Source organism: Camelus dromedarius, chromosome 15 (genome assembly GCF_036321535.1).
Source record: "Camelus dromedarius isolate mCamDro1 chromosome 15, mCamDro1.pat, whole genome shotgun sequence".
In the NCBI taxonomy this organism is placed as follows: Eukaryota; Metazoa; Chordata; class Mammalia; order Artiodactyla; family Camelidae; genus Camelus; species Camelus dromedarius.
Window position 1 is genome coordinate 4,170,346 of NC_087450.1, and position 16,193 is coordinate 4,186,538.

At 43.8% G+C, this 16,193-nt stretch overlaps 1 protein-coding gene across 5 annotated transcripts in view; it reads left to right on the forward strand.

Moving 5' to 3' along the window:
• The window catches only part of LOC135323024 (uncharacterized), an 89,559-nt gene that overhangs the window by 61,903 nt on the left and 11,463 nt on the right, over positions 1-16,193 (forward strand). For 4 of the 5 annotated variants that reach the window (XM_064494273.1, XM_064494274.1, XM_064494275.1 and 1 more), the window contains one exon: positions 1,975-2,095. In XM_064494273.1, coding sequence (XP_064350343.1) covers positions 1,975-2,095 — 121 coding nt within the window. Of the gene's footprint in view, positions 1-1,974; positions 2,199-8,819; positions 11,439-16,193 lie in introns of those variants that run through there. The other variant, XR_010384102.1, reaches the window with a different exon arrangement.

Below are 16,193 nucleotides of genomic sequence, written 5' to 3' on the forward strand. Positions count from 1 at the left end.
TGAAATTAAATCAGGCTGACCCCCTGAGCTCTTTTCACCTTGCTATACATGATACTGCTCTGGTTGCTGCATGTGCCTTTCCCCCAGACTTGGTTTTGGAGTTGAGTAAGTCACCATCACTTGAGACCTCTCTTTAAAAGATGAAGAGGACATTTGATCCTTGTCCCTGGTTGGGGACTTGGATGAGATGAGGTAACACATAAAGAATTGAGCCCCAGCTCATTCTGACCACTGCTCTTTCCGTTCCTTTCTCCAGGGGAAAAGAGTACAATTCAAAAATATAAAGATTGTGAGCTAAAGAGATAGGCAAGACAACCGATCATTTATTAAATGTCCTTTCATGCCAGAAACAAATGTATTATACACAAAATAAGCACACAAAGCACGGTAGAACCGTGATAACAAACGTGGGTCCGAGTTCGAGTCCTGCTCTGGAATGACCAGTCCTGTGAGATGGAGAACTTGTAGGCAGGCTTAGCGTCTCTCGGACTAGTTTTCTGTCCTGCAGAGACGGGGCTCGCTAGGCGTCCCCCCATAGATGTGCTGGGGGGTGTAAGTGACACACGTGGGCAGCCCTAGCACAGCTGCTCGTTCCTCGTAAGTGCAGGAGAGCATAGCTTTTGCGGTGACGGCTTTATGACCGCCCCGTGAAGGCTCTCAGTGCTCCTAAGGGATGCCTTGTGGTTTGGAGATGGGATTCTCATTTCTGTAAATACCCAAGGATTGTGTAATTGGGCCCTGCTGATTTGAATCTATTCTTTAGAAAGTACATATTGTAGGTATATTTTTCAAGCATGCATGCTTTTTTCTTTTATTATTTATAGTTCTACCCTCTCATCTCTTGGTGTGACTTTTCATGGAATCCAGGAAGCAGCCCTAAGCCACCTGCCTCTTCACACGTCTCCGTGGCGGTTTTCTTCCCTGAATAGAAGAGGGTTCTGCATAGGGAATTTTCTTTGTTCCCCTTTTCTTGGAGTCTCTCTGTCTGTCTGCCCACCTCTCACCTGTCCAACTGTCCATTTCTCTACCCACTCATTCTTCTGACTTGTTCCAAAAAGCATTTGAGGCAGCTTACAGAAGAACAGATACCAAATAAACAGGTTAGAAAATGGGGCTAAGTTCAAACTGTGAGGCTAGGAGGTGGGCCTGTGTTAGGGTTGCAGGCGTGAGACACACGCGTCTGCCCTGTGACTTATAAGATCGACAGCAAGAGTGTGCCTGAGGCTCCCAGCAGACACAGGGAAACAGGGTTTGTGGGAGATGCTCACTGGCTGTGAAATAAATAAGTGGCTGAGGAGAAGCCCAGCCTTTCCAGCTACTAAGGCTTAGGAGAATATTTTGAGTGTCTTCCAAAATCAGGGTATTGAATCTTTTATTTTTTCAGAGTTCTATGTATAGTTGGTTACATTCTATACCTGGAAATTTCTCCAAAACTGCTTCCCACGTGAGTCCCATGGCTCGGAAATGGGGTGGTTCTGCTCATTGATGGGTGTTGGTCAGAAACATAAAATGACAGCCTCAAAGGAGCCTGGGATTTGTCAGTTATGTTTTGTCAGTGCTGTAGATTTCAGAAAACACTTTCACCGTTTCTCTCCATCTGAGGCGGCAGCGTGTTCTCTTACCAGCATCAGGAGCTCAGGGCTACGGGATGGTGGGGGCTGACTGCACTGCCGTGAAGACATCTAAGGTAGTTACTGCAGGCGTGGTGCTTTCACGTAGTGCATTTCATGTTCTTTAATAGGTTTTAACAGGTAGTTAATTAACTGTGTTAACTAACATTTAATAAATATGATGCTTTGTTGAAAAGACAGTTATAGTCAGAATATAATTTGTGAACACTTTGAAAACGGTTTCATTACTGAAATTTCAGTAGGGAAGATTTAGTTTATCTTATTTATGCCTCTATTTAAAAGTAACAGAGAAACAAGACAGAAAAAGCAGAGGATGATTTCTGTTCTTCCTCTCGGCTTGCAGGTGCCCTCACCTCCATTGGCATCCATCCAGACACCAGCACTGACACTGGCCGTGCTCAGAACTGCCTCAGCCCTGAAGACACAACTGGCAAATAGAAGGCGGCCACGCCCTGTTACAGCAGGTGCTCTCACTTTGTGGATCCTTATGTAACTGCGTGGTTTTAATCAGGATCGCCCGTTCTACATTGTGTGGCGCTGCTGCCGTGTCTCCTAGTTATTGTTTCTGTAAGTACTCGTGTATTTTTTTCAATGTGTGGTACTAGACATCTAAAAATGCTTTTTTTAGATGAAAAATAATGTGTATTTAATATAAAAGTCTGAAAAAAGTGGCAAAAGATTCTATCCTGATCCCACTACTCAGAGATAATAATTAACACTTTAACATCTATTTTCTGTTCTTTTCATCATTGTGTATCTCCTCTGTCATAAAAACCAGCGAGCACTCTGTGCCTTTTTCTGTGTGGAGACCTCCATTTTCCATTGTGCTTATTTCACGTTTTTCTACAATATTCTATCCCCCCTAGCATAATTTTTAATGACCAGTATAGCATTCTGTCTTGTGGAGGCATCTTCCATTTTAGTTCGGACTTAAATAAACTTTGAAGTTCCAAGTGTACTTAACTGAAGTACTGAAAAGAGAACTGTGGTGGTACCAAAAAGCCCCTACATCCATTCCCCTTTTTTCCTGAGAGTAAAAACTGCTGAAAATGTGGTGTATATATGTCATGACCTTTATGCCTGTGTCATATATATATACATATTCATAAATACACGTATATCAGAAATCTATCTATATGTGTGTGTATATATGCTTTATTGAAAAATAAGGCCATACTATATGTTTTCTGCAGCTCAGTTTATTCACTCAGGGGTATATCATAGACTTCCTCCCACTCCAGACTCACCCGGTCCTTTCAGATAGAGTAGTGGGGTCTCCTGATATGTAGGTTTGGTCTCTTGTGCAAGGACACTTTCGGTGGGAGAGTACTGTGGACAAGGCCTTGGACCACGCCGAAACGCTGGCCACTTAGTGCCTACAGCTCGCCTTGATTTACGGCATCATTGTCTTGATGGTGGATACTTAAGTTTTCTCCATTTTCCACTGTCAGAAAGGATGTTTGACTGGCATCCTTCTTTTTACAAACATTCCGGTGACCTTGAATGAGTATTCCTTTAGTTAAGGTTTCTGGAAATTCAGTCCCTGGATGTGACAATTACATACATCACAGGCTGCTTTCAAGTGACTCTAGAAATTCCTTCTCCTGTGGGGAATGAAAAGATGTAGAATAACTTATGTAACCAATTGTCTATCGCTGGATATGATTTCACTTCAGCTTTTCTTCCCACCATTGTAAAAAGTGCTGTGTAAATGCTCTGATGAGTACATGTTTTTGAACTGATTTTTTTTTCTAAGTGAAACGATTCCTAAAAGTGGAGTTCAGTGTGTGTGTACACACGTTTTTCAGAGTTTACATATCCATTGATATGTCGTCCTCCAAAAAGTTCGCTAACAGTTTGTTCTCTCAAAGATGGACACTAGCTAGAATATCTTTTAAAAACATTTGCCAATATGATGAGCAAAAGTGCTTTTTCTTTGTTTTAGTTTGCACTTGATGACCAGAGAGGTATTGAGCATTTTTCACTCATTAGCCATCTGACTTTTAAAAAGTGAATGATCCCTTTTGTCCTTTGCACACATTTAAGTGAGGGAGCTTCTTGTTGCTTTGTGACAGCTCTTTGTATGTTATGAACATTAACCCCTTGTCTTCATCAACATGTATCACAGAGCTTTTACTTGTCATATCTTGCCTTTCATTTTGTTCAGTAGGTTTATTTTTGTTGTGGCCCAAAATAATCTTAAGATAGTAAATGTCTTCTCTTTGGGTTTTATCCTTGATTTTATTCTTAGAAATACTTTCTTATAATGGTATATATCTCTTCTGTAGGTTTTTCTAATCTCTAAGATGGAGATGATAATAGTACTTGTTATAGAGAGGAGAAGTTGAATTAATATGAGCAAAGATTTATATTTGCTGTTATTAGTACTTTCTAATATTTACATCACTATCTGTAAATTTTCTTGTGGTCATTATGACTGGAATAGAATTTGTTTTTTCCAGGTGATTCTCTGATTGTCCCAAGACAATTATTGAGTTCATACTTGGCTCTTTGATTTGAAATCCCACCTGTAAAAAATACTTATGTATACTAGAGTCTCTTTTTGAGCTCATGGTTTATTTCTGTCAATCTTACTTTCTTATTCCAGTGCTATATCTAACATATTGTAAAAATTTATTTAATATCTGACAATGCGATTTTTTTAGATTCTTTTTTCCATCCCTAATTTTCTTGGCTAGTATTATGACTTTATTATTCCTGAAGAATACTAAAATACTTTTTTCAAGTTAAAAAAAAAACAGATAAGAGTTGTCATGGGATTTTTTAGTAAGTTGTGAATTATATTTCGGAGAACGTACATCTTTACAAAACTACTTTCCTCCATACAATATGTTGATGTCTCTACATTCACACCTCTTACTTTACCACTCAGTACAGTCCTGTACTTTCTCCATGTAAAACATGGGCATTGTTTTAGAGTTTATTCCAGATTATTGTTGATGTTTTTGTTAATTTTGTAAGTGAAAATTTTTTGCTATTATATATTTTAACTGTTCAAACTGACACGTAGGAAGGCAGATTCGGTTTGTAAATACTCTCTTTGTAAATTGTCATTTAAAATTGTAAGTATTAAGTACTTGTTACAGAATCCTTTCTTTTGTGTTTTTAAAAATTTGTTTCCAAGATTCTCAAAATGGTCATAGCTAAGTAGTATAGGTGGGGAGACAGATGGAGAGAGGTAGTGTGGCTCATGTACAAACTGTGAGCAGATTCATGGCTGCCTTTAGGCTGGAGAAGCCCCAGAAGAACCCAGGTTAGACAGGGGGTGGCTTCGTATGCACTTGAAAGCCAGCTTTCCTGCCTGTATGGTGAAGCCTTGTGGGCGTGGCAGGTAGGTGATCAAGATCCGATGAAGGTCATTGGCTGCACAGAGCGCTGTGTCTGTGAGAACTGGAGACCTCTGCCATGGGAAATGCTTGGTGCCAGGAACACTGCAGGGGAGCTGGGGAGTCTGTGTGTTAAGGATTTTCCAGTCCTGGGAGTGGGAAGATCAGACTCTGCATTCAGATCTGAGTTTGAATTCATCCTCTCTTGTTTACTGGTCCTCTGACTTTTGTCAAGTTATCTACCCGCTTTGAACTCCTGTTTTCTTGTCTCTCAAAACAGGAGAATTACAACCTGCTGCTAGCATTTGTTCAGGGTATATTATCTGTGTCTACAAGATGTCACGTATAGTCACAAGCTCAGTGAGAAATAGGCTGTCGCTTCTTCTGCAACTCAGTGCTCGACAAGACATCGGGAGAAAGACAGTTCCTAATTTGTATGTTATGCCAGTAGGAACAAAATTAATGTTTCGCCTTTCCCTAGCAGTATACTTACTCCTTTGCTTCATTACCTCTCCTCCTTTCCTTTCCCTTCCTCCACCAAAAGATCCTGAGACTCTCTCAGAACACTAGATTCAAATTACTTTAAAAGTTGGCTCATTCCCTAGAAATGACAGTGACATAAAAAAATCTGTTCACATCCCAGACTTGACTGTATTTGATTTACACACACACACACACATCTGGCTACCTCTGAATTCCTGAGGGAGAAGGACCACTTTTTCTGAGTTTTCATTCACTGAGTGTGAGAGCAAAGTCTCTTAAGCAGACTTTCTCCTGGCTTCATGCATGGTTTTTTATTGGATTTCTCTGTGGCTATAGAATTATTCTCCTACTAGAAGAGAGGAAGTGGAGACATAGAGATTCTGCTTAGATATTGGTGTCATCATATTTGAGTTGGAAAGGACTTAAGACAGCATAGAGTCGTAACTTTTTATGGGTGAGAATCCATGATGGTGTAACTTGGACAAGAACCTGGGTCTCCTGACATTGTGTCCACATGGATGAAGAGGCAAATGGGTGTGGGATAGCAGGTATCTTTCTTGCTTGAGTTCCAGGGTCTTGCTAGTTTTCATTGCTCAGCTGCCTTTAGTTTATGTCCATGTGGCCTCTCATGGGAATGTCACTCTATCCTGATAGATTGAGTTTCTTATCAGCAAAAAGCTCTGGACCCACTCACATTGCCCAGAGTTTTTCTGCTGACCTGCTGACACTTTATGTAAATGAGACCTAAGAAAACTGCTGGATATAAAACCCTTATTTTTATCATTTGCCCTCGAATTCCATAGGAAAGGGGTGCTGTCTCAGGCTGTCTAAGGCTTGATCTGAACAAAGATAGGGTGATAGTTTGTGCTGCTGGACCATCACAAGTGGAATGGGATTTCCACCTTAGTTTTTAGAATCAGGCAGACGAGTTCAAATCTTGCCTTTACCAGTTAATAGCTTCGTGACGTTGAGGAAGATAGTTAACTTTTTTGTGTCCAATTTTCTTTATCTGTAAATAAGTTCAGTATTTATTTTAGGGTTTTTGTTTTAGAATTGAATGAGCTAATTGCCTCACTTATACCTAAAATACTGATTGTGTGGTTCTATGCTGGTGCCTTGGTAGTTGATTACTAAGGGAGTTGGCAATGAGAATGGGGGTGGGGGACCCCTGGATCATAGAGCTTATATTCCAGGATATGCTTGTAAAAGACTGGATGTGCAGTGGGTTTTTAGTAAATGTCTATTCTTTTCCTAATCCCCATTGATTGTATATATATATTTATACTAATATGTGAACTTTTTGTGTTGCAATTTAAATCTCTTTGTAGTATTTAAAATATGTAGCTATAACAAAAATACGTGAAATAAAATGATTTGATTTTTATTTTCCTTTCAATAATGAAAAGAAAAGAAAATAGAAAAGAAAAAGTTTTGTAGGACTAGAAATAATTTTATTTCCATGGAATCAAGCCTTTATATTAAGTTTTTTGGTTTTGTTGTTAAATGGCATGTAAAATTAATAGGTTGTGACTTCAGTGTTGATAGCTAGGTGAGTTTCTTATTATTGTTGTCTTTGATGAATTATTTTCACTAGATCATAAATGATGTGCATGCTACATATTGGAAATGAGGAAGAAGTGGAGACATACTAACGCCAATGTATTTTGTTACCGAGTCCAAACTCATTCTACTTGCCGCATGACAGGCCAATAAACTGGGAGATGAGGTGTTGGGGCAAGGAATAGTGACTTTATCTGAAAAGCTGGCAGACCCAGAAGATGTCAGACTGATTTCCTGGAGAACCCTCTTCCCCAAGTCAGAATTCATGCTCCTTTTATACTGCAAAGGGGAGGGGGTGTGGTTGGTTGTTGCAAACTTCTTGCTGTACGAATTGTTTGTCCTTGGTGTCCTTTGTCCTTGCAGCTGTCCATGTGGGTGAAATCATGGTGCCCCTGTAAAACCTTCAACAAAAATAAGGTTATTCTTTATTTTGCAACTTGAAACTCTCTACATAAGTGCAGAAGAGCTAACATCCTTAAAGATCAGAGCCCAGAGAATAGGCTCTCCTGTATATTTCAGGCTAAAGTAAACTTTCTTTCAAAAAAGGTGTAGAGCTAACTAGTCTGAGCCTAGAAAACAGGGCAAAGGATTAAAGCCAAAGGAACAGATCCAACACGGAGTCAGATTTCTTCTTTCCTATTACAATTTCTTTTTCCGTCTCATAAATAATTTTAGTAAGAAACATAAGCAATTTTGTATTTTTGCTTCTTAATAACTGATAAGTGGGCTGACTACATTTTTGTGAGCAGGGATGCTGTGCGGGCTTTGGGGTCTCAGCAAACTCTTGTTGAGGGTGGTTGACCCCGCAACATGTCTAATGCCCCCAGGAGTGTTGGTGAGGGTCCCCCCAGCCTGGGGCTCTATTCAGGAAACAGCGTATGGGCATTGACCTCTGGAGACCTCTTTTTCGGCTGCAGGAAATTTTTTCAGATACTGTGATTGAAAAATCACTCCAGCTGGGGATAATTTGGGAAAAAAGGAAGAGGAAAATTGTTTGGAGTAGAGTAGAAGAGAAATGCAGAATATCAGGGAGGCTGGGGGCTTGGCAGCTGGGCCTAGGGAGAGAGGGGAGCAGAGGTGTGGAGGGGCCCGGCTCCAGAAACAGCTCCTGCACCTGTCCCCGCACCCAAGCCACACAGCTTTTAATTGGCCTGGGCCACTCTCCTGGCTGGATGTCACCCTGGGCAGAACCTTGAGAACTGAAGTTGACAGGTAGGCAGCACTCTCCTAGGGGGTCACTGAGGACTTTGTTCAAGTCCACAGTGCCTTTTCTGGTCATGTGTCTTCACTTGCCCTTTATCTCAGGATCTGAGGAGCAGGAGCAAGGAACTCAGGGAGAGACATCTGACTGTGTTAAGAGAGGACAGACAGAGTGATACGGGAAGCGAGGACAATCGCAGCAAAGTAAAATGACTTCACAACTATTGCATCAGACCTGCAGGTGTGAGAGAGCCTGAGCCTGTCTCAGAGTGCAGGGGACAAGCAGAAAGGAATGGTAAAATTTCCACTGACAATTGAAATTTTGCAAAATAGCCTGCTACTTTTGGTTGTATCACTTGAATGAATGCAGGTGTGTTTCTGTGGGCATTTATAGGTTCACTCAACCACACCAGCCCCTCTTGCCCACATCAGGGGTGGGTTTTCTCAAGCACAGTGCCCTTCCTGCTTTGGGGGGCCACGCTGCGTGTCCTCGCCTGGGGCCGGGCTGCTGCAGGGCGCTGAGTGCCCGAGGCGCGGCCTGCGAAACACGACAGGAACACCTCTGCTCTTGACTGAGGGCCTCCTTTTCCCCCTGCAGTGTTAGAATGCCGGTGACTCAGTTAGAAGCGTGCATCCAAGCGGTTCTTCCTTGTCATCACCATCTGGAAGTGGAACCTGAATCTTCTGAATTTCTCCAGAATGTGGTTTACAATCACCTTCGACAAGTGGTTGTGTGTCCTCTTACAAGTGGAGGTTTTACTGCCGTTTTCCTGGAACTTACTCACCACTAGTCCATCTGATTTTTCTGTGCTAGGATTCAGTATGGCCTGCTAAAAATTCTGCAGTCAGATCTTGAAACCCTGATGAAGAGGATTATTTTATTTTTTATATGATAGTCTTTTACTTTCAAAATTCAGAATTTTCTGTTCATTCACTTTTTAGGGTGGATTTGGAGAAACAACTTTGCTCTTGCTGTCCTTGCGACCTGTTGCTTTATGCCTCTAACCCGTCTTCTGTCACTTTTTAGGCGGTTCTATTCGTGACCCTGTCCAGGTTGTTCATATTATAAAACATAAAGTCTGTGAAAGTACAGTTCCTTTTATTCTGAAAGCATTCCACAGATACCACTGAAATCTGGGTGTGGTTTTAAGAAGACAGAAGTATTAGAACATGTACTTGCAGGTTGCTAGTGCAAAATCCCCAAATCAAAAGTCTAGTTAAATATCTAACATCTTTCTAATCTACCTTGGATTTGTATGGATAAGTGAAGCAGTTTGCTAAGAACTCAAGACCAGGGTTAGAATACAGGCTTGTGTAGCTCAGCAGGTCCTCCAGAGGTGAAGCTCTGCCAGAGGGTGGGGCTGAGGGGAAAGGGCGGGTCCTCCCCTCCCTGAGCTGATAGTTTCATGGCAAAGACCTTCACCAGGTGAAGAACTTGGAGTTTCTTCTAAGAACAGTGGGTTTGAAAAGAGTCTTAAAAGCATGGGAGTGACAGAATCCCATTTGTGTCAAGTAGGGAAAAGTGGCTGGGGGGCCACTGGGAGACTCATGATTCCATGTGGGAAGTATTTGTGGCTTCCACCTGAGAAGTGGGACGGTCAGTGGGAAAAAGCGAACAGATTGAAGTCATGTTAGATGGTAAAATGAAAGGATGAATGATGTCTGTGTGGGTAGGATGGAGTAAGGCCAGGGTTTTTGGGTGGATTAATACGGTAAATGATGGTCCTGCTGCCCTCTGAGGAGGGGAAGCTGCAGAGGGAGTTCTGCGGGAAAACTGATGAGTTCAGCTGTGGGTAAAATGAAAGGCTGTTAGATGTGTGGTCTGGGAGTTCAGGTGAGAGCCAGTAGTGGGTAGGGGGCAGGGGAGAGAGACCTTCAAATCATTTTACCTTGTGAATATACAAAAAAGTGTGAGTAATACACTTATGCCTCTATATTCTGGATTTAAAACCCATTAACATTTTGCTATATTGACTGCAGAGGTTCTTAATTCTTTTAATACAAATAAAATAAATAGAAGCAAAATAGTGGAGTTAATGAAAATCTTAGAGTTGACGTGTGTCCTTGTATGTATTTTGATACCTCATCTGTTTATAACCATAATCTATTAAAAGTTAAGTAGTTTAGCATAAGAGTTAAACAGAGGGACGTGACACACTGTTGGGGGTTGAAGCTGATCTTCTCGGGCAAATTATGTCGCCTCTCTGTGCCTTAGATCCATCTTCTGTGACTTCCCCCGGGCCCCTCATCACAGCTGATTTCCTAGATTAGAAGTTGGGAGGGAGGCTGCTGTAGGGAGAGAGAAGTGGCAACTGCCACGGACCCTGACGAGAGAGACAAAAACAGATTAAAGCCGATAAACTGAGTACAAACAAATACCCTCCAAAGAGAAAGAATCCCAAAGTCTTTTGAGCCACTTAGCGTAAGGGAAACAAAACCACGTGGACCCAAACTTCTTCAGTATGTGAGTATTGTGGGTGGAAATGTGTCATCAGAATAGATTTGAGAAAAGGCGATTTGGTTTCCATTGATGTTTCCGGTAAGGATGGACAGCAGAAGGAAAACCCCCCCGCTTCAAAGTGAAAGCTGCTATTTTGTGTGAAACTGACCAAAGGTTGGAAAGCAGTCATCATCAGTGCTGGCAAGTGAACAGCCTTCTGGATTGGGTGGGGCACGTACTGTGACTTCCTGGTGACATGCTGGGTAGGGGCTGGGAGATGGGCAGTAGTTCTGCCTGGTGACCCGGGCATAAACCTGGGCTCTGAAGCTGCTGGTCTGACTAGCAGAACTGGGCACAAGCATTCTTAATGGGGCAGCTCGGGATGTGGCCTGGGACACCTGCCATGCTGAGGGCGAGAGGAAGGCTCCCTTGAGGGGGTGTCCTGCAGAGAGTGGAAAAATCCACCTGCAGGGACGGAAGAGCCTCTGAGCAGGGTGCCGGATACACAGGCATGACTGGCCTGAGCACGGAGGTTTCGGTGAGCCGGAAGTCATACAGTGGCCGGAGCAGCCTTTTTCCTGAGAAACTGGAGGGAAAAGATGTTGAAAAGGCAGCCTGCGGACAGACACTGTGGTGGGTTATCAGTGACCGGAAAGGACTGGTCAGGCAGGCACGAGAGAACACTGTGAGCATCCCAGATGGGGCGTCACGCTGAAGGGAGGAGCAGGGTTATATACTTTGCCACTTATTAGCTGTGTGACTTTGAGCAAGATCACCCCACCTCTCTATATATATATTTTCATCTGTAAAGTGACAGAGTGACAAGCTCGTGTCATCAGAAGGCTTAGTTTAGCTCTGATCCTCTGTGTCCAGTACTGTCAGTGCTGCCCTGCAAGGTTCTGCATTGGCTGCTTTTACCCTGAGATGGGAGGGCGTAGAGGGACATTGTAGCACACGAAGGCAGGAGGGGGGTGCTTTAAAAACAGACATGTACCCGCCTGCAGCTGCAGACCTGCAGGCAGTTTGATTGATGATTCTGGAGAGGACTTTGGAGGCCTTAGCATCGTCTTAAGACTTGCTTTTCCTTGGGGACCCGGATTGCCTTTGCAGATTAATGTTGAAGATTTGAGCTCCTGGAAAAGCTGCTTTCAGAGATGGGTATATATGTAACATATCGTCTAAAATAAAATGCTTTTATTTAATGTGTGGGACTTTGCAGCTGTTGGGAACAGCTCTTTTGGCCTGGTCACGGAGGACACTAAGGGTCAGCAGAGCATGCGGGAGGGCAAGAAGCTCGCAGTGCTGCTGCGGGGTGTTCTCCCCAGTAGGGTGCTCTGCTGAGATGACTCTTCTCTGAGTTTGGTTGCCAGATGAGCAGACAGCAAATTATTGAGTTCTGGTGGGTTTGTATAATGACAGGAAGAAAGAGGGACCCGTAGTTTTCTGGACTAGGACAAGCATTTTGTTCTTAATCCAGTGTGTTTCATTGCGGATTTGATGAGTTGTGTCTGTTCTGGATCTGATTTGGGTTAATCTGTATATTTGGAAAGGAACCGAGATGGAATTATTGCACACACCTTGTTCTTTAATGAGTCCTGTGCAAACATACACACGGATGAAGCATACGTTTTAATTTAGTGGTGTAGGGAAGTGTTTCTGCACATTACAGGTGAAGGCAAGGCAGAATTCCTCTTCTTTGTGGGCAGGGAATTGGGTCCACCTGTTTTTTCTGTAACGGCTTCTGAGAGCAGTTTATGGTAATTAACCAGCATTGACAAATGGTGGCACACTTTGCATTTAAGAGCTGGCCGGCTGCAAACTTGTGTATTGGACAGGTGGATTTCACAGAGAAGTGATGAGGTAGATGGGAGAGAGAAGGAGCACAGGCATGGGCACCCCAGCTTCAGGTTTAAATCGGCATTTCCACACCATAGGAATTTGGAATAGAATGTAACCTCACTTAGCCTGTTGGTGAATCAGTAAAATGGGCATGATAAAATTCACTTCTTCCTGGGTTTGTTGTAAGTTGTGTCGACTGAAATAAATGTTCAGCATAAAAGTTAAGAGTTAAGTTTTATTCGGTGAGAGGACTCCAGCGGGGATGATAGCCTCTCAGATTTCTCTGAGGGACTGTTCCAAAGACTTAGGGGAGGAGCTAAGATATATAGGAGCTTTACAACAAAGACCAGGTAGTTGGAACAATAAAAGATAGCTTGTTATCTAAAGAAAACCAGATATCTCAAGTTAAAGAATTTAGTGCTTTTATATTTATGGGAGGAAGCAAACATTTGGGCTCACTGAATTCATTCATTTGACAAGCACCTAGCTATCTAGGGCCAGTATCCTGTCCTTTCTTATCCTGAGTCCCCTCAGAGGGCACCATTGTGAGTGGCTGCAGAGGCTGGGCTGCAGGCCTGTCCTCGCTGGGGGGTGGCGGCAGCCGCTGTTGACCTGGTTTCAGCATTCTTTGTTTACTGACATGGTTGCAGTATTTTCATACACATTGTAGTATTTTCGTTCACGGACTGATTAAGGATAATCTGCCACCTTGGAAAGCAACCGAGATGGAATTACTGCAGTTACCTTCTAGTTTAATATGCCGTGTGCAAACATAAACATGGATGAAGCATATAAAAAAGATTTGGTGGTGTAGGGAAGGTGTTCTGCACACTACAGAAGAAGGCATGACAGAACTCCTCTTCTTTGTGGGCAGGGATGTGGGTCTACCTGTATTTTCTGTAGCGGTTTGGGAGAGCAGTTTATGGTAATTAACCAACATTGACAAACAGTGGCACACATTGCATTTAAGAGCTGGCCTGTGCAAACTTGTGTTTTGGACAGGTGGCTTTCATAGGCAAGTGGTCAGGTGGATTGGAGAGAGAAGTAGCCTAGGCCTGGGCTCAGATTCAGGCTTAAATAGCCATTTCCTCACCAAAGGGCCTTGGACTAGAGTGTAACTTCCCTTAACCTGTTGGTGAATCTGTGAAATGGGCATGATAATATTCATTTCTTCCTGAGTTTGTTGCATGTTGTAAACAATATTATAATACACATGAAGCACTTAACACACTGGCACTTAGCAGTGTTCACTGCGTCCGTCCGCCCCACTTAGCGTGTGTCAGAGCCGTAAAGGCAGCATGTGTCTGTTGAGGACGCACTGGTGGCCCCTTGAATATGTTGTGAATTTGGTGATTTCCTTTAATCCTTGTAACTGTATGTGCCATGGGCAGTTATTTTCTTGGACAGATGAGGAATCACAGGGTAAATAAGACTGTGTAATTTGCCCAAACTCAGACCATAATTTTGGGTGCATGGGCCTCAGTTCAGCATCGGCCCCTGGGCCTTCTGGAATCTCCGTTCAGCAGGTGTGGCCTCGCCTGTCTCCCAGCCCAGAATATCCAGCAGGCAGCAAGACATACCTGGCCCTGTGCTTTTTGAGCAAAACCCAGGAGGGGAGGCAGGTAGTAAAGGGATAAACATAAAAACAGACGACAGCAAACTGTGATCAGCTTTGAGAAGGAAAGGAACACACCTCGCTGTGCAGAGATTGGAGCTTTCCCGTCGGGGCTGCTCTGGGGGCGTTCATCTCAGCTAAACAAGCTCTGCTGCTGCACCAAGGCAGGAAGGCAGGGCGCGTGTGGCCAGGTAGACTGAGCCTCGCTGATCGTACTCATTCACCATTAAGCGGCAGCTGTCACGGGCACTTACCTTGTAGACAGATGTTGGCCATAATCATCACGCGCATTGCTTGGTAGTTGTATTGGCCCCACCTTTGAGATGAGGTCATTGAAGCTGGGGAGTTTGCTGCATGCCCTTGTATACCTCGGAAATTACCCCCACTGGTCTTTTAACCTAGACTGGTGTGGCTGTCATGTCCCATCCCTGTGAATGGCATCGCGTAGCTTCTCCCAAGTGACCCAAATGACTGACATTGATTTTCTTAATTCGTAGGAAATGGTATGTGACAATAAGAGAAAATGGTAGTCAGAAATTGTTTGGAAAACTAGAACAAAATCCAATTCTTCCCCAGCTGGGGAAGCGTACCCAGTGTCACTCACCCCACTCACTGCCTGGCATTTCCTCCCTGCCGACTCCGTGTTCAGAAGCCACTCTGAGCCTTTGAAGAACATTTTGCCTCGTGACACTGTTGACTAGGACCTGCGACAACTCTGTCCCTGGTTAACTCTCTCTTCAAAGCCATTTAAATTTTATGCAGGCACCTCAGTTCAAATGTAAGAATAGCCTCTTTAAACTTCTTGATGCAGCTCCTTAGTGAAGATATTGCGAAGGAAAACTAGCTAAAATCTGGGAGGTATGAACATAGTGACTGTAACCTCAGCAATTTGTGAAGTTCAGAATCAGATTTGTGGGAGACTCAGGAAAGGCTTAAGGTAGCAAGGGTAAAGTGAAAGGACGCAGGCTGTGAGACTGAAACATCTCGGCCCCAGCCAGCAAGGCACCTGCGTTCAGGATGGTCTGTGTGGAGAGCAGGGTCCTCACAAAGAAAGAAGAGGTGGGATGGGAGGGAGAACATTTAGGTTTTTACTGGGGAAGGAAAAAGTGGGCTGAACATTTCCTGGTTGAACAAGAGGACTGTGACATGATGTTCTTGTATTTTGGAGAGAAGGGTTTTGTGGGGACAGGCCTAGGGAGAACGCTCTGTGGCTGGGAGTCAGCACAACAGAGAACCACAGAGAACCGGGCCGACGCCAGGGCTGCTTCTGTCCCTTAGCTGGGGCCAAGAACTCCCTTCACAACCCAGTCCTGTTGATACAAGAAAACAGATGTGGGGCATGAGAAGGGCTGTGTCCCACGCATTAGTTGAGCCCCTGGGATTTGTCCCTCCAGATGTTGGTCTTTGGCTTCGTGTAGGAAATGATTCAAGAGCAGACAACTGTTGAGTAAAGGTAGATTTACTCAGAGAGATACATTGAAAGGCAAGAGAATCGCCACGAGTTGTGGGGGTTGGGTGCTCAGATTAAAAGTAGGTACACACTCCACAGAGCGTGGGCTTTCTCCGAAGAGGGAGAAAGAATGTTGACCGCGAGGCGGCGCTGTGTTGCTTGTTTTCTTGGGCTTGGTGGTTTCATTTGCTAATAAGTAGAAGGACCAGCCTAAGGGCAAGGGGCTGGGATTCCCGGGGAGTTGGCCATTTCCCACCCTTTGACATTTTGTGGCTAGCCTTGGGACTGCCATGGTGCCTGGTGGCGTGTTATTCACCGTGTTACTATTACAATGGGTGTATAATGAAGCTCAAGCTCTGCTAGAAGTTAAATCTCTTCATCCTGAGCCTCAAGGCCTATTGGAGGTTTAATCCTTCACCATTTTGATGATAATTGCTGTGGCCTTCCTTGAATGGCTGTGCTCTGTCCCCTTCCATCCTGTCTCACTGTGATGACACAGAGAGAGCAAAGGCCAGGCCCTGCCTGTGCTCCTGCGTTTAACAGGGAGAGGGGTGGGGTGGGCTGAGGATGACTCTGAGTGGTGAGAAGGTTGTTTCAGATTTTTGCACGTGGGATATGGGGACCTTCC